The sequence below is a fragment of the Rana temporaria genome, chromosome 8, assembly GCF_905171775.1.
Source record: "Rana temporaria chromosome 8, aRanTem1.1, whole genome shotgun sequence".
NCBI classification, from domain to species: Eukaryota; Metazoa; Chordata; class Amphibia; order Anura; family Ranidae; genus Rana; species Rana temporaria.
Genome location: NC_053496.1, coordinates 58,686,326 through 58,709,191, shown reverse-complemented (window position 1 = coordinate 58,709,191; position 22,866 = coordinate 58,686,326). Strand labels below are relative to the sequence as shown.

General features: G+C 42.3%; 1 protein-coding gene across 7 annotated transcripts in view; it reads right to left on the bottom strand.

Annotated features, from left to right (window-relative positions):
• The window catches only part of SH3PXD2A (SH3 and PX domains 2A), a 424,441-nt gene that overhangs the window by 318,751 nt on the left and 82,824 nt on the right, over positions 1-22,866 (bottom strand). The window contains exon 1 of one of the 7 annotated variants that reach the window (XM_040361851.1): positions 20,694-20,988. The exons of the other annotated variants lie outside the window; for them this stretch is intronic. Within the exon in view, the coding sequence (XP_040217785.1) occupies positions 20,694-20,732 (39 nt within the window). The 5' untranslated portion in view covers positions 20,733-20,988. Of the gene's footprint in view, positions 1-20,693; positions 20,989-22,866 lie in introns of those variants that run through there. 7 annotated transcript variants of the gene reach the window in all.

Below are 22,866 nucleotides of genomic sequence, written 5' to 3'. Positions count from 1 at the left end.
ACTTCCTACTGAAAATACTAGTAACCTGCTTCTGAAGCTGATCACATGGGGTCAGTACTTTAACCTTACTAAGCCAGGACTGCTAAAAAATATCTGGACTTTCACCTTCAGCAGTTTTATAGGGTAGTCAACAATAGTAGAATACTGGGGTTTGTCAGTTTCTTTTCCAATTAGAGGTTAAAAAAAAAACGGTATGCCGAGCAGCTTGAGGAGGGTGGAAGGTAATTGTAAAGCGTGATACCTAAAAAAAAAAACCCTGAATAAACCTGAAACATATTTGGATAGAACGCTATGCTAACAATTCTGTAACACATAAAAAAAAAAAAAAATGTACTGCTACAATAAATAATTTTCTGAACACCGTGCTTTTCTACTGCCTACAAGAAATCAGAAAACAACAGTCATGTGACACCAGCTTTATAACAAAAAATGGTCATCCTTTAAACCAGGGATATGCAATTAGCGGACCTCCAGCTGGAGGTCCGCTAATTGCATATCCCTGCTTTAAACTCTGCAGACAGTATTTATTTATGGGAAAATGATTAAGTCAGTCTGAAATCAGTCCTTTGACTTAAATCAGTAAAGTGAACACGATTATGAAAAGTTCATAAAGGAACCTCATCGGTTACAGTATAAGGACATTTACAGCTGCACATGTAACAGATATCCTGTAATATTCTTGTGGGAGTTTTGTATGGCAGTCAGCAGGATGAACATTTTAAATAGAATAAGTTCCAGCTGTAGGTCTTCATCCTAGAACTGAGGAGTGTTTCTGGCATCTGTGCTGGGTTCTCATTTAGACCTAACATTAAGTTACTGAGGAGCGCACTGAGGATTATTATACTGACATATGGGCTGTCCATATCAGTTTATAAGATCTCCACCATTAAGAAACAAAGGTGAATTAACTTCAGTACTTAACTGAATAAATATGTAAATCTAGAACATGTAAAAATAGTTGTGCAGGAAAGTTTATCATGAAGTGAATAAGTCATGTATGACTGTACTCAGCCTTTTTTTTTTTATTTGACAGACTGTGCCTGTGTGTGACCTACTCTTTACTATTTAGGCCTGGTTCACACCTATGCAGGTTGCAGTTTGCATATTCCAGGTGCATTTTGTGTTTTTCAATACACATTTTGTATCCATTGAAGTCTATGGAACCAAGAACCAGAAAAAAGTCCCTGGCCCTTTCCATAAAATGCACAGATGTGAACTACATCCATAGGAAACCATGTTATATGGACTGTTGTGTGTTTCTATAAAACGCATAAAAAAAATGCATAGGTGTGAACCAGGTCTTATTTCTGTGGCCTGTGACTGAACACATGGACAATTTGAGACAGTGTCAAAAGGATACTGCAAATTACCCCCTTTCCCTGTTTAGCATTTTTCTCAAAAAGCCCATGCTGGCTTGAAGATGGAGAATGACCACTTCTATCAGAAGCTTCTTTAACTTAAAAAACATTTACTACATACAGGCAGTAACACTGAATATCGATGGGCAGCCCAGTGACTAAGTGGACAGTACTCCCGCATAGCAGCACAAGATCCTAACTATGGCGCTACCTGCGTGAAGTTTCCACCTTCTACCTGTGTGAATTTCCTCCAGGTACTCGAACTGGCCCTATAATGTGTATATATGAGCTTTAAACCTCATACACACTACTAGTTTCTTTTAGCCCCCAGCAGGTTGAAGAAAAAAAATTACAGCACAGGTTGGAGCCACTGTACTAACAATCCCCTGCTGTGCTATTGTGTTCCGAAATGGCGACTACCCATCCACCAGAACATTCACAGCCATTGGCTGACAGGGAGCTAGTTGTCAGACCTTTTTCGGTCACAGCCGGCTTCGGTCAGACTGGCTGCCATACACATGGGCCGAATGTCGGCCACTTTCTATTGAACCCACCAATGCCGCTCGACATTTGACCTGTGTGTACTAGGCTTAAGGAGTCTTAAGGGTTATGGACTGATGTCAATGTACAGAATATGTGAAGCTCTTTCTAAATTGATTACTATACTATACACAGTAAGTACCTGTAATAAATAAGATACATATTACCAGGCTTTGCTCGAAGTTTCGGAGTTAAAAGAGAACAGTTTAATTTACATGGCAGCAAGGAAGATTCCCGCTTCCACACTGAATGTTTGGAAGGGGAATCTGGCCCATTTTTTTATTTTTATTTTTTTGTGGTTGAATAAAAAAAAAAGACCAATGTATTGCCAGCTTAAGAATCTGTTAAAACTGGCCATGGGTATTTGCATCATTAATATATTGTCTATAATCCAGATATAACAAATGACATTTTAAGAAATTTGAAAACCCATTTAGAAATTAAAAAAGTACACAAAAAGATAAAAGAAATCCGCACCAACAAAAAAAGTGGCTAAACATTACCATCTACACAGTGAAACTGCAAAAACCTGGTATTTCATGTAATAATAAAGTATGCGAAAAGAAAAGAGAACAAATAGTTAATTAGTAGACTGTTTCAAATTTCAATAGAAAGGGAGCTGATGTAGGTAGTTTGTAATGTATCCTCAAGAAACCCCAGTCTGATCATGTATCTTAACTAGCACACTAACTGCATCCAGATGGTTACAGACTTTTTCAGGACCTCCTTAAATGTGGGGTATCTGGGGATCCCAATAAGATATTTGCTAACAAAATTAGAGCTTTTTCAAGCAAGTCATTTCAGCCATGATATGTATCTGAGCAACTAAATTCACACATGTGAAGTCTAAGCTTATGTGGCTTTATTGCAATTAATCAAAAGGCGCTAGCTACTTTTCCCTAAAGCTGAAGTATAATCTGCTAATATTTGCCTTCTTTGCTTCTTCCTTTCCCCCTTAAAAGGGATTGTAAAGACAAAAATATTTTCCTCTTAAATTAAAGTCTGACAGTAGCTGATAAAGTAAAAAGTAATGTTTTGCATTATAACTAGTTTAATACCTGTTGACATCGAGCTGTTTTATTCACCTCCAGCACTCCTGAATCATTATTCTTACTGACTTCCTGGTTTGCGTTGCCAATTCATTCTTGCTACATCACGGCGTAATGGGAACTACAGTTCCCATTAGGCTTAGCCTCCATGCCTGTGAGGGATAAGAGAGCATCTTCATGCAGGGATGTAGTCATAGGGAGGGGGTGAGCACATTCTGCTTTCCACCATGCAAAACGGCTCAGATGCTGGTGGAAAGCAAGAAGAGGAGTGACAGGAAATGGCATTTTCAAACCTGGATTACTGTATTTTGGAGGTCAAAAGGAAAAACGAGGTAAGTGATATTTAAATGCTCTAGCTTACAGCAATCAATTGATCTAATAAAAAACGAACCTTCAGTGTTCCTTTAACAACACGCTGAATTCATATTTAAATAACATCTTTCCATTTTTATTAGAACTAGTGCTTCATATTTAAATAACATCTTTCCTTTTTTTTTTTTAGAACTAGTGCTTCCTTATGCAATGCAGGCAAATCGTGGCTGGTCAGAGGGGCAAGCAGGGTGCTGTAAATAGATTCCTGGGAACATTATTACACCCTGCTCCAGTACTTCTCTCTCTTGGGAATAGTTATCACATGATAGGTGGATGTTAGTTGGATCAGGCTAGAATTTTACTCCAGCGGGTGCTCATCGGGTGACTGATTACAATGATATACTGTACAAACTGCTGTTTCAGGGTAAGGAAATACAATCCATCAGTATCTATAAAAAAAAAAAAAAATGAAGTGCGAAATAGCAGGTTTGTAAAACAAAAAAAAAAAAAGTTACAATTAATAAGCATATTAAATCGCCTGTTATTGATGTCACATCGGTGAAACATAAAACATCCTGGATTATGATTAATAAAAAATTGACCAGCATTCACAGAGATAAACAAGCTATATTTGAGAGAGTGTGAAACCCTTGGATTGCATATCTCCAAGCTTCCTAGACACTGGGCCACCTTGCCAAGAGAGGACCGGGCTCAGGAAACCTACTCTATTCTGATCTTCTTCTACTTTTCTTTTTTCTTTCCTCCTTTTCTCTTTTTTTTCCCATTTCTCGCTTCCTTGTTTTTGGATCAGTTATACCATATTGACAAATGATTTGGAAGGATGCTGGTGGTACAGCTTCCCCAATTGTACTATATTCTCAGGATCGGGACCCCTGGGTTGAGGTATCAGGACCCATTTTAGATGCTAAAGTTAAATTTCACTATGTTGGGGGAATATGCACAACCGACAACTTGCTGTAATGTCACTTGATAACTATTCTTATTTGTCAACATTTTTAGCCGCCTAGTGGTTAATACCTATGAGCTTACAGCCTTAGGGAAATGCTCATGCTAACAAGTAGACCTGGATTGCTAGGCCTGAAACTTCTTGTAGTAGCTATTCTGGTCACTCTGATCACTTGGTTAATGCATCCTTGTTTTGGAGATTACCTGATAATGTTCAAGTTTAAGATTTTTGTACTGTGCTTAAAATTGTAATAAAAATTATTGAAAAAAAAATTAACAGTAAGGCCAACTTTAGAATAGTAACACAAAATATCAATCTACCGAATATGCAATATAAATTCCCTTTTAAAATCTTACTAACAACCTTGTAAAAGGTTGTAAGGCCTCTTTCATACTTGTACAACCTGAAAGTCACACGACTTGAAGCAATGCATGTGTAATCTTGAGGTCTACGGACCTCAAGTCGCATTAAAGTCGGACCAAAGTAGTGAGATAACTACTCTGTAGTCGCACAGATATGAACGTACTCATTGGAAATCATGGTATAAGACTAGTCATCTTACTTTGCAGTCTCAAATCGCAGGACAAGTCGCACAAGTGTGAAAAGGGCCAAAAAGTGTTTTTGGGCTGGGTACAAATAGTTACTGGAAGCAGAGGAGCACCAAGCACCCACTAAGGTGGCATTGCATTAGAAGTTGGATCATAATTTGTTTTGGAGTTAGGACCATGTCACTGTAGCTATCCTGTTGCTGGTGGTTTTCACCAGTGACAAAATTGCCTAGATATAACTCACCAGCTCCTACAATGTCAGAAACACCTAAGGCCCCGTACACACGACCGAACATGTCTGCTGAAACTGGTCCGCGGACCAGTTTCAGCAGACATGTTTGGTCGTGTGTATGGCCGACCGGACAGGTTTCCAGCGGACATTTGTCCAGCCGACTGTTTTCCGGCGGACAAATGTTTCTTAGCATGCTAAGAAACATGTCCGCTGGAAGCCTGTCCGCCGGACATGTTCGGACGTCTGTACAGACTCACCGTACATGTCCGATCGGCCGCCATCCCTCGCATGCGTCAAGTGATTTGACGCATGCGTGGAAGCATTGAACTTCCAGGGCCGCGCACGTCGCCGCATCATCGCCGCGGCGACGGCGCGGCCACATCACCGCGTATCGTGTACGTGCGGATTTCTGTCTGATGGTGTGTACAACCATCAGACAGAAATCTCCGGGCGGACATGTCCACTGAAAACGGTCCGGCGGACCGTTTTCAGCGGACAGTCTGTCCGTCTGTACGAGGCCTAAGTATCACTTCATCGCCAACTGCCACATACACCTTGATTGATACTCCTTAATTCACAGCTGTCTTCTTGAACCACAAATTACCACCTCTTTAATCTAGCTGTAAGTTCTATTAAAGTATGAGAGCTGTTACGCTCACAAATTTTACCAGACAAGAAAAACAATGCAGCCAGGCAAAACAGCCTAATGGGTATTGTATTACAGGGTTCTCACTGGCTTGAAATGTATTTAAAAAAAAGATTATATTTAAAAATGTTTCCAGCTGTGAATGAGGCCCCATACACACGAGAGGATTTATCCGCAGATACGGTCCAGCGGACCGTATCCGCGGATAAATCCTCTCGAGGATTTCAGAGGATTTCTATGCGATGGCGTGTACACACCATCGCATTGAAATCCGCGCTGAAATCCTCTGCCGATGACGTGTCGCGCCGTCGCCGCTATTATGACGCGGCGACGGGCGCGACGCTGTCATATAAGGAATTCCACGCATGCGTCAAATCATTACGACGCGTGCGGGGAATCCCTTTAGACGGATGGATCCGGTAAGTCTGTACAGACGAGCGGATCCATCCGTTGGAATGGATTCCAGCAGATGGATTTGTTGTGCATGTCAGCAAATATCCATCTGCTGGAAATCCATCCCAGGGGAGATTTCTCTGCGGATAAATATCCGTTGGCGTGTACACACCATAGGATCTATCCGCAGAAACCCATTTGATGGGATTTATCTGCGGATAGATTCTATGGTGTGTATGGGGCCTGACTGTTTCTCAATAAAGCAATGTTCTCTTTACTTTGGCTTTGTTTGTAGCAGTACCTCCTTTTATATTCTCATTATTGCTAATGTGCTGGAACTTTTTCCAACTGGGTTAAATGTGCACTGAAATTTTGAAAAAAAATATATATAAAAAACATGGATACCTTCAACCAACAAGCACAATATGTCTGACAGGTGCAGTGATATAATCTGTAGGCAACTATACTAAATAGTATAGTAAAGATTTCACATGGTGGAGGAAACCCTTTGAAGTTCTCCCCACCAAGTAAGGCTTAAAATATGACAAGGAAATATAAACATTAGTAGCAAGAGAGACATGTGGTGTGCCCCTAGAATGTCAGATTCCCTTATAAAGGATTTTGGGGTTAAATATTCTGTTTACTCAATAAAATCAGGCACTAAAGCCGGCCATACATGTAAAGATCTCTCGTTTATCCCAGTGTGCTCAATGAGGGAAATCCATAGATTCCCCCATCCAAGCTAAACCATGCGGATGAACGAATCTCCTGTTTGCATTCTAACAGATGGCACCAACAGCTGTCAGTATACCCTACAGTGACAGCAGCTGACTGCCATTGATTTCTGAAAGTTTGCCAAGCCAGGTAATGGTACCGGGATCACCAAAAACATTCATTTCATCTGATTTACAGAAATCAGTTGAAATTCGAGCTGTGTATGGCTAGCTTAATGCCAGATAATTAATAAACCATTTGACCAGAAATGTTTGTAGTACAGACCATTTCATCTGAACTGTGTTAGGACCCTGAGTCTGATGTGACATCTGTGGTACATGAATTTTTGACTGAGCAAAGTCTTTTGCATTTAGCCCATGTGTAGAAAACTGGGGTGGTGTGTGCAGACCGCTCCCAATGCTCATTTATTAAGGGGAGGCATATGTGATTAGACAGGGTACTCAATTTTTTTCCTACTAGGCTGTCAGCCAGTGATGTCTGTTGGTACTTTATAAAAATGAAGGTGCATAATCCCACTGAAAACCCCAAAATCAGGTAACAAAGCTAAAATTTATGGGTACTTTAATGTTTATGTAATCCCTAACTGGATGACATTTACTTTGCTACTATATCAAAAAATGTTCTTTCCATAAAATTGAGAATTTTGACTTACCAATAAATTCCACATCTTGGAATACAGTACAGGACACAGGACGGGATGATATGCACCACAGGATATATTCTGCTACGTTCAGATAAATGGACACTGGTAAAAGCTTTATTGGGAAGCCCCTAGTGTACCCTAATTTAAGCCCACCCACTCTGTGGAACTCCAGTTTTGTACCAAACAATAGGTAGAAACAGAGGGCAGAGGGGAGGGGACCCAAGTCCTGTACTGCACACCAAGATATGGAATATAGACAGAATTCTCAATATCATAAACAGGAGACCTGCTTGGCCATCTAGCTAGCATTCTCTAGGTGTCTTGGCAGGTGGAAACATTCTATCCTCTTCACTACTCGGAGGGAAGGCTTCCCCCAAGCAGATGTGGTGCAGCATAGGAGTGCTCATTGTGACTGGTGTCCTTAATCTAAGCACTGATTGAGACCAACATAATGTTATGTCATTGAAAACCTCTTGCACAAGTGTATTCCATATTGCGTTAAGCTACTCTATTACTTGCATTTCGTAAGGATTCCGGCCTGTGTTTGGAACAACATGGCTGTCCTTTTGCTTTAAGATACCATTGGAGTTTGTGTATGCCCCCACATCCACCATTGGGAACTGAGGTGTTTCTACCAGGCTGACCCCTCCCTGCATCTGCCTCACTAGTATTTTGTATATTATATAAAAATTTAATTTTTAATTCCTAAGCTCCGGAAGAAGTGTGATGCCACGAACCATGTCAAACAGGACTGCCAACTGCACATCATCACCCCACACAGCAGTCACCCTTGGGTATGAGGAGATTGGGGACAATTCCCTTGGGTGATTTACCTTAGTGTTGAGGGTTGATGGTGGTTACCAGCTATGAATTTGTGGATGTTGGAATGATATTGTTGAAACTAATCTATAACTTTTAATCATGTTTTGTATAATAAATAAAATCTTTTGTATTTTAACTACAGTTTGAGTAGTGTTGTGCCATTAAAGTAAATTGTCTCCATATATCCACTTTATTTCATCCTATACATACAGGACATAGGACAGGAAGTCATATACCATGAGACATCCCCAAGTAATAGACTGAGGGTGGGCTAAACATAGCCAACAGCAGGAAACAGGCCCACAAATCCAAGGGGCAACAGACCCGAAAAACACTCACCTGACAGCTTGAAGCACCTTGCACCTGAACAGAAGACCAGGTGGCAGCCTTGCTAACCTGCAAAATGAATGCTTAATGCTGAAAGACCTAAAATACTGACAGATCTGGGCCATGATAGAGAAGGGAAAAACTCGTTCATTGAGGGCATAAAAGCCCTGAAACAGTTGCCTGAGCCAAGTAGCAATGATGAAAGAGGAAGCAGGATGTCCTATTTTGGGAGCTTAAGGGAAGACAAAAAGGGTTCAGTATTTCTGAAGAAGATGTTGCAGCCAAGTAGACCCTAACTGCTCTGATCATGTCCAGGCAATGGATGAAAGTCTTCTTGCCGTGTTTTGGGGCAGGAAGGGAGGACAATGTCAGGCAGGAAGGGAGGACAATGTGCTCACTGATGTGAAAGGACAGGTATCTGCACCCCCCCTCCCCCCTGAAAGGTGTCAAATGTGACATGTGAGGGGGGGAGGGTTCTGATCAGTGGGAATTCCACTTTAGGGTGGAGCTCCACTTTAAGCCGTTCTTTAATGTTACATTCTAGAATTGTCCCTAAGCAACCTTTGAAGTATTCGATAAATGTACCATTGACAATTCTGATGTTAAAATGTTCATAAAAAAACCCTCAAAAATTGACCTAGGAAATACTTTGAATAAAGAGATATTTGACTAGAAGACCACCTTACTTGCAAGATCCCCCCCAAAGGGATATCCCAAATCATTTGAACGATAGGTCTTTAAAGAATCAAAAGTATCAGGTTCAAATCTCAGGGAGACCCAAGGGTCAAAAAGGAAGATTAACATGATGAAATCTTTGTATGAGGCCCGGTTCACACTGCACACCGATGCGGTATCACAGCAGGGGTCCTGTGCGTTCTGGTTTACTGTTTCAAGTCCAAATTCAACTCTTTGAATTTTGGGCTGAATTTAGACCCAAAAGACGCACAGGGCTCCTGTGCAAATCTGCACTGGAGCCACATCAGAGATATGTGAACCAGCTCCATAGAGAGCCGGTTATAATCTCCTGTTATTGCGAATAGGGTAAACCCAGCCTAAAGGTCTTGACAAGAGAGAGCAAAGCCAGGAGTTTTTGGAATAGAATGGAGCAAGGCAAAAACTTGTTCCTTTAGAGTGCTAAAAGCCAGATGCTGGTCCAGACCAAACTGAAAAAAAATCAGAATGCAAGGAATGAAATATTGCCAGGGGATGAGGTGTCTGCTCTTGCACCTGCTAGATTAGGCTCACCATGTGCAATAGTAGATCCTACTAGAGGTACATTTTCCTGCCTTGAGCAAGGTGGGAATGACAAAGTCAGAAAGGTCCCTATCCTTTAGAACCTGGATTTTAACAGCAATCCTGTACGTGACTGAGAAGCAGAGTGGGACCATGGGCCCTGTGACAGGAGGTCTTGCCTCAGAAACATATCCACAGTTCCGCTCAAGACTTGCATCCCCCCCCTTTACATGGGTAATCTGGGTGTCAGCCAAGGTAGTCAGTCTCCAATTTTCATCAGAATTAGGAAAAAAATTATTAGCAACACTCCCCTCTCCATTCCTCTTGCCATATTTATCAGTTATTAACAAAATTATTGCATACAGCAATGTCTCAACCTGGGCACCAACTGTCAGGACCTGGATCACCTGCCGGTGGCACTGTGCTTCTCAGAGTGAATGGTTGCAGTTCCAGTGTCCACCAGCAGGTAGGGTATATAGTCCCTCCTCTATTATTACACTTCGCTTCATTGTTTTGCTTTGCTGGCAGATACTGTATGTCATTTATCCTGAGCCTAGATCCCAATCTTGCTTCTGCCCTGCACCCTGAACTCAGCTGCCTCTTTTCTGCTCCCCTTGTACCTGATCCCAGTCATGGTTCCCTCTTCCCATCTGTTCCCTACATCTCCAGTTTTCCTTGTTTATCCGTGTTCCCCCTTTTTTATATATTGTATATAATTAGTTAGTTAGGCTTCACGTTACTTACTTGTGTTACCCTAACACTTCATATTCCTGATATGTGCCTGTTGTACCGTGTGATTTCCAGGCAAAGGGAAGGAATGATTTCCTAGATAATTTGAAAGATGAATTCTGAGAGACAGGTCTGTGGCTGAGCAATACTTCAGCTGAAGGTTTTCCAGGTACCCCGTGACATGAATGCCCCAAGATCTTAGCAGGGTAAGGAGTGGAGCAAGCACTTTTGTTTAGACTCTTGGTGCAGTGAAGAGCTTGAATAGCAGGGTGACAAATTGAAAATGCTGGTCTACCACAGCAAAGTGTAGAAAGTGTTGGAAAGATGGAAATGTGAAGATAGGCATTTTGGATGCCCACTGATGAAGGAAATTTCACTGATCCAAGACAAGCAATGACCAATCGTGCGGATTCCATGGAGAATTTGGGAACATGCAATAGTACGAACAGTACGTTAAGGGATATTAGGTTCAAAAGGGGGGGGGGGGGCTCTAGTTGGTTTTGGAACTGTGAATAGCTCTGAGTAAAAACCTTTGAACCTTTCCTCTGCAGGAACTGGGATTACCACTTCTTGTGCTGAAGTTGACTCAGGGCGGCCCACAAATCTGCCTGTCTCTGAGGTGAAGCTGGAAGATTGGAAGAGGGGGCAAGGATAAAAATTCAATTTTCAATCCTCTGGAAATGACAGATTGAACCCAGAACACAAATTCCCACAGACTTTCCCTTACTCCAGAGAGGCACCCTTTCATTGTGAGGAGGGCTTCTGGGCAGGCTTGGAGGGTTTTGGGGTCCAGGTCTGACAGCAGCAGTCTGAAAAATGGAGGCAAGAAATTCATGGAAGCCATAAAGAGTGCATCAGGTCCCATACAGACCTCTTATGACGTGGAGGTCTTTAGAGGGGTGAGCATGTAATCTTGTCTCTGCGGCATGTGGTGTGTTAAAGAGGGATCATTGTGCTGTAGTATTCACCACTTTGAATATATTTTGCCTATATTATTTGTTTCTTAATGTTGTGATATTCATGTGAATTTGTGTTAAAACAAATTGCTTTAAAAAAAAAACTCCTAAACCCTGTGCGATATGCACTCCTAAGTTCTGCGCTCTGTGCATTATGCAATTCTGATCCCTGGCCACACCCAATATTTGGTTGGAGGGATACGTGTTAGTATGTTAGTACCTCATACTTAAATAATAAAAGATAAAATTGTAAGGCCACCAAAATGTGTGCAGTATTGTACAAACTGGTACAGTACTGGGAAAATAATGTAATGTTATTTGTAGCTATCTTTAAAACGGAGTTCCAACCACAATTAGCATTTTTTAAATGTATGTCCTTTCATCATGCGTTTTTATAATATAAATCCGGTCACTTACTATTTTACAATCCGCCGCCGATCCGCATAGATATTCAAAAAAGATAGTTTATAAAACTATGTCTACACCGTTGTCATTTTGCTTGTGGGCATTGTGAAGCCAACAAGCACTTACTTCCTGGAAGTCTTGGATGGGGAGTGATAATTGGACAGCGCACTGCATCCTGGGAAATGATGACACACATTTCCCAGGAGCATTAGAGGGAGATGATGTCAGAATCCTAGGTGGTTTCAAAGGCAGATTTCGTGGGACCGCACAGCAACAGGCATTTCCAGATGAGTAAAACATTTTTTTTATTTCTTTTCCTTTTTTAGGTTTAATGAGCACAATAATGAAAAAAAAAATTTGGGATGGAAACTCCACTTTAACAACCCTGAAGTGAAAAACAGTGCATGTGTCATCTATTTACAATTCTGCCAATTAAAGAAGTTGTGATCCTACCTGAAGTGTGAAAAACATGTGTGTGATATGCCAGGGACAAAGTTGGATATAACACACTGTGGGAAGGCATGCTACAGATAACCAAACTGCAACATAGAGCTCTTTCATTTGTGAAAATGTTACTTAAAAAATTTAAAAAACACAAGGGATCATCAGACACTATAAAAGAGAATGTTTAATAATGAACATAAATTTCTTATATAATGGCGGTCCAGCAAAATACTTCCAGTGCAGTTAATTTCAATGTTACTATTGACAAATTTAGCACTGCACAAAACGAAGTCTGTTTCACAGATGTGACAAAGTAATGCCAACTATATTAAGAAGGAAGTTATGTTATTTCTGCAGTAAAATGAAAGGGCTACAATTTCTCTCTTGCAGGAAGTCTTCTGGTCCTAAACAATGCCAAACCTGGAGATCACGTGTTATGCAAATTTCTTGCTGATCACTATGTAATCTGTAAAATACTTCTTAAATGCTGCCAACAGATCCATTGCCACCTATTTATTAATAACCAAAGATACATTTTAATTGTTTCTCCACACAAAAAAAAAAAGAGGTTTTCCATCTTATATATATATATATATATATATATATATATTATATATACACACACACATATACATATATACACACACATATACACACACAGTTGTGCTCAAAAGTTTGCATACCCTGGCAGAAATTGTGAAATTTGGGCATATTTAAAATATGACTGATCGTGCCAAACAACTGTCTTTTATTTAACCACTTAAGGACCGGACCAATATGCTGCTAAATGACCCAAGGGGTTTTTACAATTCGGCACTGCGTCGCTTTAACAGACAATTACGCGGTCGTGCGACGTGGCTCCCAAACAAAATTTGCGTCCTTTTCTTCCCACAAATAGAGCTTTCTTTTGGTGGTATTTGATCGCCTCTGCGATTTCTATTTTTTGCGCTATATACAAAAATAGAGCGACATTTTTGAAAAAAAAAACAATATTTTTTACTTTTTGTTATAGGAAAAATCAAATAAACTAAATTTTAGTCAAACATTTAGGCCAAAATTTATTCAGCCACATGTCTTTAGTAAAAAAAAAAAATTGCAATAAAAAAAAAAAATAGCTACCTAGCGGTAACAGCGACACTAATACAGCGATCAGAAAAATGATCGCTTAGTGACACTGGCAATAGGGAGTGAAAGGGTTAACTAGGGCGATGATCAAGGGGTTAAAACTTTATTAAGGGGGGGGTACGGGGGCTACCCTGGACCTAACACTAACTGACTGTCACACTGACACTAAATGCAGTGATCAGTACATATATGATCACTGCATTCAGTGACACTGTGACAGGTTGGTGGGGGGTGATCGTAAGGGGTTAATGTGCCTGCGTGTACTGGTGTCAGTGTAGTGTTGTGCAGACTCACTGTGTGATGTGATCTCTCTTCTTGAAAATACCGCCGAGAGGAGAGATCACATCACTTCCTCCTCCTGTGTTTACACAGGAGGAGGAAGTGGCACGCAGGGGGAGCGGGCGGATTGGCTGAGAGCGATCCGGAGGGGGTGGTCAAAAACGAACAGCCGCCCCCTCATCCCGGATCGCTCGGACAGCCACGGGAACTGCCGCATGTACCGGGGGGGGCCCGATCGGACCCCCGACCCACGTCTAGGCAGGCACGTACAGGTACGTTGATGTGCCTGTCCGTGGCATTCTGCCGACGTATATGTACATGCGGCGGCAGTCCGGAAGTGGTTAAGGATAGCAATCACATGAAGCCATTTATTATCATATAGATTTTTGGATCCTTTTTTTTTATAATCATAATAACAGAAATCACCCAAATGGCCCTGATAATAAGTCTACACTACCTGGAATGTTTGGCTTTGGTACAGACACCGAAGGTGGCACACACAGGTTAAAATGGCAAATAAAGATTCATTTCCCACATTTGTTGCTTTTTAAATCACAATTAGTGTCTGTGTATAAATAGTCAATGAGTTTGTTAGCTCTCACATGGATGCACTAAGCAGGCTAGACACTGAGCCATGAGGAGGTAGAAAAGAACAGTCAAAAGACCTGCGTAACAAGGTAATGAAACTTAACCACTTAAGACCCGGACCAATATGCAGGTAAAGGACCAGGCCCCTTTTTGCGATTCGGCACTGCGTCGCTTTAACTGACAATTGCGCGGTCGTGCGACGTGGCTCCCAAACAAAATTGACGTCCTTTTTTCCCACAAATAGAGCTTTCTTTTGGTCATATTTGATCACCTCTGCGGTTTTTATTTTTTGCGCTATAAACAAAAACAGAGCGACAATTTTGAAAAAAAAATGCAATATTTTTTACTTTTTGCTATAATAAATATCCCCCAAAAATATATAAAAAAACTTTTTTTTTCCCTCCGTTTAGGCCGATACGTATTCTTCTACCTATTTTTGGTAAAAAAAAAAAAAAATCACAATAAGCGTTTATTGATTGGTTTGCGCAAAATTTATAGCGTTAACAAAATAGGGGACAGTTTTATTGCATTTTTATTAATAATTTTTTTTTTTAGTACTAATAGCGGCGATCAGCGATTTTTTTCGTGACTACGACATTATGGCGGACACATCGGACAATTTTGACACATTTTTGGGACCATTGTCATTTTCACAGCAAAAAGTGCTATAAAAATGCACTGATTACTGTGAAAATTACAGTTTTGTCGGCAGAATGCTGACATGTCGGCAGAATGCTGGATTGAATGGTATATACTTGTTTTTAGGATGAACCTCCGCTTTAAATATGTTTACACACACCTCTCCCCGTTCTTCAGCTCCTGTGACCGATCGCGGGACTCCGGTGGCGATCGGGTCCACGGGTCCCGCGGCCACAGTCAGGGAGCTTCGGACCCACGGCTGGGCATTCACGTGATTGTGCCCAGCCGTGCCATTCTGCCGAAGTATATCGGCGTTAGGAGGTCCTTAACTGGTTAAAGATATGAAAAGATATCAAAAGCCTTAAATATGCCAGTCAGTACTATTTAATCACATAAGTGGAAAATTTGGGAAACTCTTTATACCAAGCCAAGGTCAGGTAGATCAAGAAAGATTTCCACTCTAAGCAGGAGAACACAGTGGGCCAGATTCTCAAAAGAGATACGACGGCGTATCTCTGAGTCTGGCCGGTCGTATCTATGCGCCTGATTCTTAGAATCAGTTACGCATTGATTTCCCTTAGATCCGACAGGCGTAAGTCTCTTACGCTGTCGGATCGTAACTGCATATTTACGCTGGCCGCTAGGGGCGTGTACGCTGATTTACGCGTCGAAATATGTAAATCAGCGAGATACGTGAATTCACAAACGTACGCCCGGCCGACGCAGTACAGTTACGCCGTTTACGTTAGGCTTTTCCCAGCGTAAAGTTACCCCTGCTATATGGTGGCGTAAGTGTGGCGTACCAATGTTAAGTATGGCTATCGTTCCCGTGACGAAATTTGAAAATTTTACGTCGTTTGCGTAACTCGTCCGTGAATGGGGCTGAACGTAATTTACGTTCACGTCAAAACCAATACGTCCTTGTGGCGTATTAGGAGCAATGCACACTGGGAGATTTCCACGGACGGCGCATGCGCCGTTTGTGAAAAACGTCAATCACGTCGGGTCCCAGAACATTTACATAAAACACGCCCCCCGTTCCAAATTTGAATTAGGCGGGCTCACGCCGGCCTATTTACGCTACGCCGCCGCAACTTACGGAGCAAGTGCTTTGAGAATACAGCACGTGACCGAGGCGGAGGCGTAACGTAAATAGGTTACGTTACGCCCGCACAAAGTTACGCCAAACTACGAGAATCTGGCCCACTGTGTTCAGTTCTCTAGCTGTACTGGAAACGTAGCCTGCTCTTCTCCAGTGATCAGACTTGTCCTGACACCCCCCTGCACAGCCTTTCACTTGGAAGATTAGTGTTCTGCTGTTTCTTCTTCCTCCCAGCTCGTATGCAACTGAGAACAGAGGGAATGTAATCACTTATAAGAAAATGGGGAAAAAAGTTATTTATAATGTGTTTTTTTTTTTTTTTTTATATCCATACACAAATGTTTTGCCTTTCATTTATATTTTAAACTGAATGGTTTGTTTTACATTATGATTGTTTACAATCACTTTAATGTTGGATTTGGCACACTGTATGCATTTATCATGGATAACAGATACCACATGAATTACTTCACACTAACTGCATTTTACATTTCAGTCACAAAATGCAAGTTGTGCACAGCATGTACTGTCCTTCAGTGTTCTTTACAGAACACTGCAGATAGGAGAGCCTTGTCACATGACTTGTCAGAGTCACATGACACAGGGCTTGACAAATTTGCTTTGAATCTAGGAGCCAGCTAAAAAAGTTAGGCGCCATTTTTTTTTTGTATGACTCAGTGATGAGCCCCAGTGTCATTACTAGGGTTGGTATCACCCCCCTCCACCAACTACAGACCCCCCTCTCTCATTAACCAGTTAAGCCCCGGACCAATATGCAGCCTAAAGACCCAAGGTGTTTTTACAGTTCGGGACTGCGTCGCTTTAACAGACAATTGCGCGGTCGTGCGACGTGGCTCCCAAACAAAATTGGCGTCCTTTTTTCCCCACAAATAGAGCTTTCTTTTGGTGGTATTTGATCACATCTGCGGTTTTTAGTTTTTGCGCTATAAACAAAAATAGAGCGACAATTTTGAAAAAAAAGCAATATTTTTTACTTTTTGCTGTAATAAATATCCCCCAAAAACATATATAAAAACATTTTTTTTCCTCAGTTTAGGCCGATACGTATTCTTCTACCTATTTTTAGTAAAAAAAATCGCAATAAGCGTTTATCGATTGGTTTGCGCAAAATTTATAGTGTTTACAAAATAGGGGATAGTTTTATTGCATTTTTATTTTTTATTTTTTTTTTACTACTAATGGCGGCGATCAGCAATTTTTTTCGTGACTGCGACATTATGGCGGACACTTCGGACAATTTTGACACATTTTTGGGACCATTGTCATTTTCACAGCAAAAAATGCATTTAAATTGCATTCTTTATTGTGAAAATGACAGTTGCAGTTTGGGAGTTAACCACAGGTGGAGCTGTAGGAGTTAGGGTGCACCTAGTATGTGTTTACAACTGTTTGGGGGTGTGGCTGTAGGAATGACGTCATCGATCGTGTCTTCCCTATAAAGGGAATGACGCGATCGATGCGCCGCCATAGTGAAGGACGGGGAAGCCGTGTTTACACACGGCTCTCCTCGTTCTTCAGCTCCGGGGAGCGATCGCGACGGAGCGGCTATAAACAAATAGCCGCGCCGTGGTCCCGGATCGCTCCCCGAGCGGACCCGACCTCCGCATGTAGCGGGGGGGGTCCCGATCGGACCCCCCACCCGCTAATAGGCGAGGACGTACCTATACGTCCATGTGCCTGTACGTGCCATATTGTGGACGTATATGTACATGGGGTGGTCCTTAAGTGGTTAAAGACCCCCCCCACTAAGTACAGACCCCCCCCTCCCGCAGTATAGATCCCCCTCACTAAATACAGACCCTGCTCCCACAGTATAGATCCCTCTCACTAAATACAGACCCCCCCCTAGCGCAGTATAGATCCCTCTCACTGAATACAGACCATCCCTCATGCAGTATAGATCCCTCACACTAAGTACAGACCCCCCTCCCGCAGTACAGATCCCCCTCACTAAGTAAGACCCTGCTCCCGCAGTATAGATCCCTCTCACTAAATACAGACCCCCCCTCCCGCAGTATAGATCCCTCTCACCTAGTACAGACCCCCCTCCCGCAGGTACAGACCCCCCTCCCGCAGTATAGATCCCCCTTACCAAGTACAGACCCCGCTCCCGTAGTATAGATCCCCTCACCAAGTATAGATCCCCTCCCATAGTATAGATCCCCTCACTAAATACAGACCCCCCATCTATCAGTGTAGATCCCCCTCCATCACTGCAAACCCCCTTCCATCAGTGCAGCCCCCCATCATTGCAGACCCCCCTCCATCAGTGTACACCCCCCTCAGTGCAGACCCCCTCCATCAGTGCAGATTCCCCCCATCAATGTAGACCCCCATCAGTGCAGATAATGCCCCATCAGTGCAGACCCGCCCTCTTCCCTCCCATAGTGCCCCCCAAGCACATGTCTATTTGGATTACATAAAACATTTTTTACAGGCCTCGGAAAAGCGCGGGATAGGCAAAGCGGAATGTGTCCCTCGGACTCCCTCCTCCTCCTCCGTAAACAGAGAGGGAGGTGGCTTCGGTCCGCTCCGTTGTGCTCTGTGTAGGGGTGAGGATTTTGCGGCGTGCAGTGTTAGCAAGCTGTGCCGCTGCGCACAGGTGTCACCTGGTGCAGCCCACACCCCCGCCTGGCAACGCCACTGAGAAGAACCTCTTCTCCCGTGCTCAGCCCCTCTCATTCAGCCAGAGGAGCGGGGCGCTCTGGTGCTATGAAACCACCGACTTCGGATCCCCGATGTACTTGAGCCACTTCCTGCAATACCCTGGGGCAGGGCGACAGCAGCAGTGGGCAATGACAGGCCGCCAAGGATCCCCAGCTGGACTTCACTCTGCTGGCCACTCTTTCCTCCCGCCGTGACAGCCGCTGCTGTGCCGCTCTCTTCCTGCTCTATCCCCGATGCCACCGCTAATCACGTTCCTGGCCAAGACCCTGCAACTCGCCCTGTAGCAGAGGCACCTGTCACTGATCAAAGCCCAGGCACCATGGTGAAATTTCTAATCGCAATGGCGACCTGGCGCCTGGGATTTGTAGAGCCCTGACATATTTCCTTCTTTTGACACTTTGCCCCCATTCATTATCAGGAATATGGCTTTGCTTGTTTCAAATTTAAAGTGATAAGGACATCTGTAAAACAGTGGTATGGCTGAAGTAAGGTCATACCAATGTTTGATAAATGAGGCCCCTATGTGTGAGGTTAGGCAGTTGACAGGCCAGCAAATGTCAAAGCTCAGATGACCTCTGACTGTCCCTACCAAGGTGGATTCCTTATTTCTCTCTTTTTCTAAAGGGTATGCAAGGGTAAAAAATAATCTAGATTAATACATGTCAGTGCTTAATGTACACAATGTTTTACACAGTAGTTAGCCCCTAAGATCACATCCTGTCAATAATGGCAAAGGCAGTGATAGATTCAACAAATTCATGAGAGAAACAAGGTAAATGATCCAGCAGCAGGGCATTAAAGGTCTATGAGGACAAGCATGTCTCACAAATCAGAAATCAGGGTTTGACTTTCACTTGGATCAGGTTGCATGCAGTTGGATAAGTTGGATAATTCTGCATCTGCTGCGCCTAACAACTTCAGCAAACCTCCTAATTTTGCATTGTTTTAAAGCGGAGGTTCACACAAAAAGTGAACCTTCGCTTTTTGGATCCCTCCCCCCCTCCGGTGACACGCTGTCTTCTGGGAAACACTTCCCAGGAAAGAACGGGGACCAGTGATGGCGCGCCGCGATCCTCACGCATGCGCAGCAGGGAATTGGGCAGTGAAGCCGTCAGGCTTCACTTCCTGATTCCCTCACCGGGGATGGCGACGGAGGCAGCCGAGTACCGAGCGATTGCTCAGCCTCGGCTACTGACATCGCGGGCGCGCTGGACAGGTAAGTGTCTATTTTTTAAAAGTCAGCAGCTGCCGTATTTGTAGCTGCTGACTTAAAAAAAAAAAAACGGCAGAACCTCTGCTTTAAGGGGAACTTTACCCATAACAAAAAATAATGTTCTTTAGCAAGAAACATACATTCACACATTAATAATTATGCTACCAAAATTAATGCGTCCTGTAAATTGCCTCCAGCACTGTTCCCGTTTCTTCTTGCCGGAGGCTCCCATTTTGCTGAAGCCCAGGGCCCCTGAGCAGCAAATCTTTAGGCTGTCAGCAGAACGTACTCCTCTACATTTTTGATAAAGTGCCTAAAAAAGAGAGCAACTGAGCATGTGCAGAGCAGAAGGAGACAGTGTAATACTGGAATTTAAACAGTATAGTATTTTTTATGTTTTACAGCTATACCTGCAAAAGGGGCCAGCCTGAAGTGACCCAGCAGGACCTAATTTTTTGACTTAAGTTCCACTCTAAATGTCAAAAAAATATAATTTTCCCATCTCTGCAAGAACACATACATGCAACATAGCAATGGACACAAGTTTAACATTCTTTACTTAGTCAAACACAACAGTTTGTTTTTGAGATATTTTTCTCCCTTATCATTGTACATACAGGATGATCAAGTCTCCTTAAAGCTTCCTAAGTTTAAAATACCATAATCATCTCTTCACATTTTACAATTATCAGAGAAACAAGTCATGTTTATTTCACTAACCTTCATCCACTTTCTTGCTCTTTTGTGTACCCCTTCCATTACAATCTTAAACAGAGGAGCTCCAGCAGTTCTGCTTTATCTCAGCAATCACATTGTATCTCTCTTTACCCACCAAAGCCGGTTTGGTTGTACTACGCTTGAACACCCAATGTCAAAGTCACACATCACAATTAGTGCTACCCTGGGCAATTAACATGCTTTTCAGTCCAGACTATAACACACACCTTTTCCTGGGTGTAACTTGCAATAGAAATAGACAGCTAAATTATACTGTATACAAAACAGAAAACAAAATAGAAAAAAAAACAAAAACAAACGCCCGCCACACCCAACAAAATATGAATTAAACATGATATTTAGGTTCCAAAAACAAAACATAATGTGCAACTAAAAGCTTGATGTGTATGACAATTATTTACCAAGTGTCATGTACGTTATAGCTGAAGTTTAGTACATTTTTTTTGTTTCTGCAAATCAGCACCAGGGACAGTACTTACAATTTAACAAACAGAAACATAATTCAGTGGGGCTTTTTAGGTGCAAGATATTGGTTAAACAAAAATTTTCTTAAAAACTCATTTACTAACGTTTAATAAACAATGGGCTAAATAAAATTGTCCATATAAAAGCATATACAGTTATGACCCAGTTCTTATAGTCCTTATTTCATAGCGGTATGATATTAGTTGAGCCCAACATGTTTCACCCTATTGGGCTTATTCAGGGGATGAGTGAAGACCTCCCTGTGATTACATAAAAGCCTATGTTCAAAGCTATACATGAGTGTTCATGTGATGCCAAACCAAACACAAGAGGCACAAAAGGACCAAAAAGGTACATTTTTAAAGATAACCACATGGTGGGGAGCATGGGATCCACACAGAGGGATATTATCCAGCTAGCTTGCAGAGGCCAGGGGACAAGCTGCACATGCTCAGTATGGTGTTATTGCTAGAGTTTGTTTTCTTGGGTGAGTGCACGTGATCAGCACAGGGCCAATCAGCACTGTCCAGAAATAGGCTCAGGGGTCATGCAGCCATATAGGATAGTCAGAGGAGAATGAAAACTTTTCCTACAAGCTTTAACCAGTGCTCGGCCGGACACTGATAGAAGTCAAAAGACTGCTATTTACTGCTAATGAGAAAAGGTATTTAGCATTTATATTAACTAAAATAATTGCATTTCCATGTTCTGTGTACTGTAGGAAACCAGATATAGTGGATGCAGGGTCCTGAGTTTAGTCCCTAAGGCTTCCCTGTTGAAATCTTTATTCTTTAACCCCTTGTAGCTGTGATCTTCCAGTGTTGCCAATAAACCAGTGACTGCACACTTTAAAGTGCCAACTTGGCATGCCCATTTCCACCCCCTGCTCCATTCATTAAAGCTGTACTGTTGCTTTCTGCAATGAAAAGCACTCTATGAATGGAGGACAAATTGAGACTATTCAGCTTTTCTGACACCTTAATCAGCCACAGAACCTGTATAATTCATATGTGTTCAGTTTTAAAGAGACAAGGTGACAACCCTGTTCATAAAACACAATTTCAAATAAATTATTAGTAAATATTCAAAGAACTGCAGTGCAATTATGCAAAAATCCTGATCGAATGTCATCGCTCTATGTGCTGCAGCTGGCACTTTATGTGTTCCCATAAATACGAATATCAAAATAAAATAAAAAACACTGCCACGCAGTGACAACCTATGTACAACAATATAGTGCAATTCATCAAATTTAATAAATCTCTGAATCATGGAAAAATAAAATAAACCATATTATTCAATCAGGTCCCTGAATAAAGTGTTATCAGTCCACCATATACATCATCGGCTCCTCCCAAGCAGAAGCCAATGACAGCATGCTGAAAAACCCAAAGTGAGAGGAACGCTGCTCCGGCGCTGTGACTGGCCGAGCAGCGATGGCGTCACTCCTGCGCATTCATGTGGGAGCCGCTAGTGACGGCGGCGATCGCCTTCACTAACGGCTTCACTAGGGTGCGCATGTACCCTAGACATCGGTGCTCCTTTTTTGGAAAATTTCTTGGACCTACAGGTAAGCCTTAATCTAGGCTTACCTGTAGGTTAAAGTGGTCTGGTCTGTAAGGGTTTACAACCACTTTAACCACTTGCCGACCGCGCACCGTCGAAATACGTCCACAAGGTGGCTCTGCTG